The following is a 6,275-nucleotide window of genomic DNA, read 5'->3' as shown; positions in this document are numbered from 1 at the left end:
TAGCGCCGTGTTGTGGCGGCCTGTCGCCATCAGTGTGTGAATGTTGTGTGTGAATGGCGTATCATCTCCTGTAAAGCGCTTTGGCCAGTGCCCAACAAGGATGTTGCAGGAAATTGTGTCATCAATGCAGGTGGTTGTTTTGGAGAGAGAGCACCACATCGCTGCTCAAAAAAAGGAGAGAAATGTGTGATACAGATCCATAAAAGCCTTCATAATACATCCATATTCAAATGTGGTGCTTGCCTTATTCTTTGGTTTGAGAGACTATGGGCACTGTCTGGAATCAGACCCATGTAATAGCTGAACACAAGTGTTCTGCTGGACACCTTGGAGACATATACAGACAGGTGTGAATGGCAGTGTGTCTCAGAGGGCTACTTGTGTTTGGATCACTGAGACACATTTTAAAACCAAGACTAAATGGGCTTTAGGTCACACAGAAGGGGAGGATGGCATGGGAGGACCTCCAGCAGTCTAGGCCTATTGCAGCATAACTAAGGGAGAGCTGAGCCAGCCCCAAATGGCCACAACAACATGAAAACATCAGCTCTGAGCATTAAGGCCAGTGATGTGGATGCAGCCTTTGACCTCCCCTACACATATTTTACTGATAAAGGTTAATAAAAAAAAGTTTCTTCCAAGATGTACAGTTCTCTTTGTATTTCTGTGCTGTCGGACACCGTGAGGGCTGACTGCTGCCCTCCATGAGAGAGCATAGAGGAAACGGAGAATGATGAGTCTGTCTCTCTGCAGAGCTCTCGGGTGGTGAGCTTCAGCCCAGCTCCAGAAGGGAAGGACAGCCAGTCGGATCTGATCAGCATTGTCAGACGCTTCGGCCCACCGCTCTACACCCTGTTCCTGCCGTCGATGGTGAGACAGTTCAGTCTGTTAAATAATAATTATGTTCACGCACACAACCAGTGATACAGCACGGTGGAAATGAACTGGTCATTTTTCAAATTTTATGGGAAAGCAGCCCAGTGTGATGCCCGTCTTTGTCGACATTTGTTTTTCAGGTGTTTGTAGAGATGCGACATGATCTTGATGCTCAGAAGCTGGTTGATTATTATTCTTCCAACACGCTGAGGATCAACAATATCATTATCAAAGTTTCCTTCTCAGGAGAATACAAGACCCTCACGTGAGTACCACGGACCTGATGGGAGGTTTATTAGCTGGTATTTAGGGATGGATTCTGGTCATTTTTGTTCCTGTGTCTGTTTTCTGCAGGCGGGTTGCGTCGGCTAAAAAGTATGAAGAGGAAACCTCTGCACCGAGGAGGAGAAGGAGCTTGAGCCAAGACAAAGACAAGACAACAGACTCAAAGAGGAAGAGGAGCAGCAGCAGCAAAGACCGAGAGCAGGACGGGAAGAAGGAAGGAGGAAGATCTGCCAGAGACAAGAGGAACAGGTCCAGATCCAGAGAAAAGTCCAATGGAGCGAGAGGTACCAGAGGCAGCTCCAGAGGCAAATCAAAAGAAAAGTCCAACAGAGACTGCAAGACTAGGTCCAGGTCTAAGTCTAAAGAAAAGTCCAACAGAGACCGCAAGACTAGGTCCAGGTCTAAGTCTAAAGAAAAGTCCAACAGAGACCGCAAGACTAGGTCCAGGTCCAAGTCTAAAGAAAAGTCCAACAGAGACCGCAAGACTAGGTCCAGGTCCAAGTCTAAAGAAAAGTCCAACAGAGACCGCAAGACTAGGTCCAGGTCCAAGTCTAAAGAAAAGTCCAACAGAGACCGCAAGGCTAGGTCCAGGTCCAAGTCTAAAGAAAAGTCCAACAGAGACCGCAAGGCTAGGTCCAGGTCTAAGTCTAAAGAAAAGTCCAACAGAGAGCAGAAAACCAGGTCCAGCTCCAGAGAGAAATCCAGCAGCAGGTCCTTGAAGCAGAACATGCCTGGAGAGAAGACGGTGAAAGCAGAGGAACTAGAGGAACCTGAGACAAAGGAGGAACCTGAGACAAAGGAGAACCTGAGACAAAGACGGTGAAAGCAGAGGAACTAGAGGAACCTGAGACAAAGGAGGAACCTGAGACAAAGGAGGAACCTGAGAATGCAGAGACAGTTGGTAAGAAAACAAACAACACGACAGAGCAGTAACTACAAAGGCAGTGAACTCCAGACTTGGTAAACATTCTGATTTGTGTTTCCCATCTTAAAACTATTTCTATTCATTTTTTTTCTGGCTTCCATGCAAATCAACATTGAGCTATAAAATGTTTGTGTGATTTAGTAACAGCCGTTTCCTGTATATAAAGTCCATGTGTGCACCTTAAGTGAACTAGTTTTTAACTTGTTCCTCTACTCATTTTTCATTGCTTATCAACAGTCAGCTTCATAATTATTTGGGCAAGGACAATCTTTTGCCTCTGTACATCACCACAGTGGATTTGAAACATAGCAGTCAGTAGAAGTGTAGACTTTCAGCTTTAATTTAAAGGGTTTAGGAATTACAGCCATTTGCCAGCTTTATACATAGTCCCGCATTTGGCTGAATCCAGGTATCTGGTACAGATCTATATACTTCAGAATTCATCCTGCTGTTTATGTCAGCAGTCACATCATCAACAAACACCAGTGATCCGGTTCCACTGGAAGCCACACATGTTCAGATAATAACACTGCCTCCACTGTGTGACAGGTGATGGCGCATGCCTTGGACCATGAGCCCTTCCTGTCTGTAATCCTTAATCTGGGTTTCACCTGTCCAGAGAATCTTGTTCCAGAACTGTGCAGGCTTGTGCAGATGTTTTATGTCTAATTTGGCCTTTCTGTTCCCGAGTGTTACCAGTGGTCCACACCTTGGGGGTAAATGCTCTGTATTTACATTCGTGAAGCCGCCTCCTGGCTGCAGACTCTGACAGTGGTACACCTACCTCCACCAGAGTGTTCCTGACTTGGGTAGATGTTGTGAAGGGGTTTTTCTTCAACATGGAAAGATTCCACCATCATCCGTTTTAGTTACCACATCTGACTGTGAAACTGTTTCAGTCAATCCTTCAGTCCGGTTTCGTTTGAGCCTGGGGGGGACTGTGTATAGAAATATTTTTGCTGTCAATTCAGCCTGTTTTCTTAAGTTCTCATCGATTATTATTCCAGTCAATAACATTTTTGCACTTGAGGCATGTCAGTATTTCCGAATGTGATCTTGATGAATTTTTACTATAAATATTCACCAACTTATTTGGCTTAAACATTCTGCATATGCAGATAAACCAGAATTAGCTTCTTTGATCAGTGACTGAAAGTTATGGTGAGGAAACAATAGAAATATGATTATGACCAGCAGACGATGAATTTAAATCAATAATATCATTAATTTCTTGTATGTTAGCTGCATCAAATATGGACATACTAGGAAAATGATCAAAAATTAAATCAAGTGGGATCTTGGAAGCTAAAGTAGGACCAGTATTTACAAAAAACGATTAAACTTTCTAGTTGTGTTCTTTGGATCTGAATTCCCACCATCAAGGAAAACTGAAGCTGTTTCAGTTGTTTTTTTTTTTTTTCTGCAAAATTTGTTAACACTCCATGTGGCTTTAACATCTTTTGAACAGTGTTTAAACCTTTTGCTAAACCGTTTCCTTTTTTGCTAATCTCAGAAGTTGAGTAAATTTAAATCTATATATTGATATATTTATACTTTATATGCCTAAATTCAAAGGGGTGGAATTCATCATATTTCTTTTATACTTGATTTTTTCACTCAAAGCCTTGAGTAGATAAAGAGTAAACCAAGGCTTTTGCAAATGCTCTAGTCTTGCCAAGCAAGCCAGTGGTGGTAGCCAGTGCCAAGCAGCAATTTGCTCAGTACTTCCCCCTGCAGTTGCCACATCAACGGTGACACCGTCTGATAGATGGATGTATAAGGTCTGACAACGCTATTTAGCAAGTTGCTGCCCAGAATGAGGAGAAAAAGACAACAAAACCCCCTAAGACAGGCCACATAAAGGTGAGATTTGTACTTTATTAGGATTGTTGTCAAACATTGTGGCCTACTTTTACAAGAGAAAAGACTTAACAGTCGCCAAGATGTGGCTGGTTTGCGTCTGGGTTGTTTACCCACCTTCAATAAAGTGCAAAGCACAGCCGTTTACCGCATCCATCCGAACAGGACAATAATGTGCTGGGAAAACATTTCAGTGAGGAATTATAAACAAGAGAAAGAATGAATAGTTGCACTGAACAGCCAACTGACAAAATTCTTAGTTGGGTACAGCCCTAATAAAAGCCCTGCTAAAGAGTTAGTCACTATATTGTCATTGATCTCTTCTTTACAGACTCTGAGTCAAGGACTGAAGAGTCCAGACCTGAAGGTGCAGAGAGACAGACTGAAAAGGAAACAGAGTGAGTGTCTCCTGTTAAATATTAATTAGCACTTTAAGATGCAACAGCGACCTGCTGCTGCTGGTTTTGACTGTGAGCCTGTAAATGTGGTCGCCTGCAGGGTGTCTGCAGAGGACAGTGACATCGAGGGGATGGAGGTGATTGGAGAGGATGGAGAGAACCTGGAGGAAGAAGACAGGGAAACTGTGGATTATCTTCAGGTGGATGCGAAGGAGAAGGAGGAGGAAGAGGAGGGAGCAATGGAAGAGGGAGCAATGGAAGAGGAAGCTGTTGAGGCAGAGAGAACAAACTCGCCTGAACAAGGTATAAACTGGGCCTCAGAGAAATTCATGCTGTAAAGAAAAGCTGCTAATGAAAACAGGAAACAAACGTGTGTTTTCAGATCAAGAGGAGGTGGTAAAGGAGGGAGAGAGTAATGATCAGGACACACCGGAGCTGGAGGAGGAGGAGAAGGAGGAGAAGGAGGAGGAGGAGAAGGAGGAGGAGGAGAAGGAGGAGGAGGAGGAGGAGGAGAGAGCATCCAACAGAGAAACTGAGGAGACAAACGAGATGCAGCTGGAGCACGACAAGGTAGACAGTTTAAACTCCCAGTGTACCCAGTTTACCTACTGTACTACTCAGACAGAAAATGTGTGTTAAATGGGATCTTCAATGTCAACTTTAAATGGCCATCAGATCTAAAATCCAGATCAAAGTGGGTCTGGTGGTAGATATTGCCACCCTACACGTCAAATCTTAAATGTTTTAAATAATGTTTGATGGAGATATGAATTTTTTTTTTCTTTTTTTACATTTTGCCCCATGTTAAAGATGGGATGTTTTTTGTGAGAGCTAAAATCTAATCACTACTAGGGATGGTCCCCACCAACGTCTCTAAGTATGCTGCTGATCCATCCAGCCATTTGTCCGTAATCCTGCTAACCTCTCCACAGGTCAAACTTTAAAGACAGAGACATGACAGGAAATTAAATGCACCCAAGGTCTTGGACTGGACTCAGATAATGAACGTTACATTTAGTAGTCATCACCTTAACCATGTGGCATCAGGACACCCCGATCTCATTCTGTTTTAACACAAGAACATTTTTTAAAGGACTAAAAATAATAACTTATCAGTTCATAAGAACTCAGACCTTCACATATAGAGTATAAATACAATTTTAAAAGGTGCCTGCCGTCCTGAGGCCATGTTCTTTGTTAACATAACCCACAGTTGGTAACATAACCAAAAGTGTTGGTCTGAATTAGACAATCCAAACGCTCAGTCGGTTGCCATCCCCTCAGGACGAGCAGTAAGGACTCTCATCAGGTCAGCATTTAGTTTGTGACAGTCTTTGGTTTATGCCCTAATACCTGCAGAACCCACACATCATCATAATATGATGAATTTAATAAATCAGAATATTCGACCCAGTTCCGACCTGCATGTATACAGTATAGGCAAAGTGTAACCCCGTGTAGTCTGTGTTCTGTGGGAGCACTGGTTGTGTTGGTATTTTAATATTCCTCCAGATAAACACCAGGTGCACAGTCGGTATGCGAACCGTGATGCTGGGGCTGTCTACCAGCATGTTTTGGCTTTATGTCCAAATTTGTCTTGGGTTAGTTTGACTCTTAGTGACTAGATCAAAGTCATGTCGTGTGTCAGGTACGTTTTCATCACCTGTACGTCTTTACTTTAAACCTGGTCAGTGAACAGAGACAAGGTGAAGTAATGACCAGTGTGTGCTGTGTTTTCACCTGCAGCAGGAACCAGATTTCCCAGTAGACCTGGAGAACTGCATCACTCTGGATGAACTGGAAGACCACCAGTCTGATGGACAAGGTACAGTGGAAAATCTTTGAAATGTCGGAAACAACTGTATAACCTGAATTCAAAGTGTTGAATACTGTTGAAACCAGTAATATTTAAAAGTGATGTATTCCCACCC

At 43.2% G+C, this 6,275-nt stretch overlaps 1 protein-coding gene across 2 annotated transcripts in view; it reads left to right on the top strand.

Annotated features, from left to right (window-relative positions):
- matr3l1.1 (matrin 3-like 1.1) overlaps positions 1-6,275 on the top strand; it is a 25,120-nt gene that overhangs the window by 10,937 nt on the left and 7,908 nt on the right. Inside the window, exons 9-17 of one of the 2 annotated variants that reach the window (XM_020594104.1) lie at positions 754-870; positions 1,017-1,141; positions 1,231-1,746; positions 1,795-1,918; positions 1,993-2,062; positions 4,278-4,344; positions 4,445-4,647; positions 4,727-4,914; positions 6,091-6,169. In XM_020594104.1, coding sequence (XP_020449760.1) covers positions 754-870; positions 1,017-1,141; positions 1,231-1,746; positions 1,795-1,918; positions 1,993-2,062; positions 4,278-4,344; positions 4,445-4,647; positions 4,727-4,914; positions 6,091-6,169 — 1,489 coding nt within the window. Of the gene's footprint in view, positions 1-753; positions 871-1,016; positions 1,142-1,230; positions 1,919-1,992; positions 2,063-4,277; positions 4,345-4,444; positions 4,648-4,726; positions 4,915-6,090; positions 6,170-6,275 lie in introns of both variants that reach the window. The other variant, XM_020594103.1, reaches the window with a different exon arrangement.

This window comes from Monopterus albus, unplaced genomic scaffold, assembly GCF_001952655.1.
Source record: "Monopterus albus unplaced genomic scaffold, M_albus_1.0 scaffold21.1, whole genome shotgun sequence".
In the NCBI taxonomy this organism is placed as follows: domain Eukaryota; kingdom Metazoa; phylum Chordata; class Actinopteri; order Synbranchiformes; family Synbranchidae; genus Monopterus; species Monopterus albus.
The sequence above is the reverse complement of the archived record's forward strand: the minus strand, read 5'-3'. Positions and strand labels throughout refer to the sequence as shown.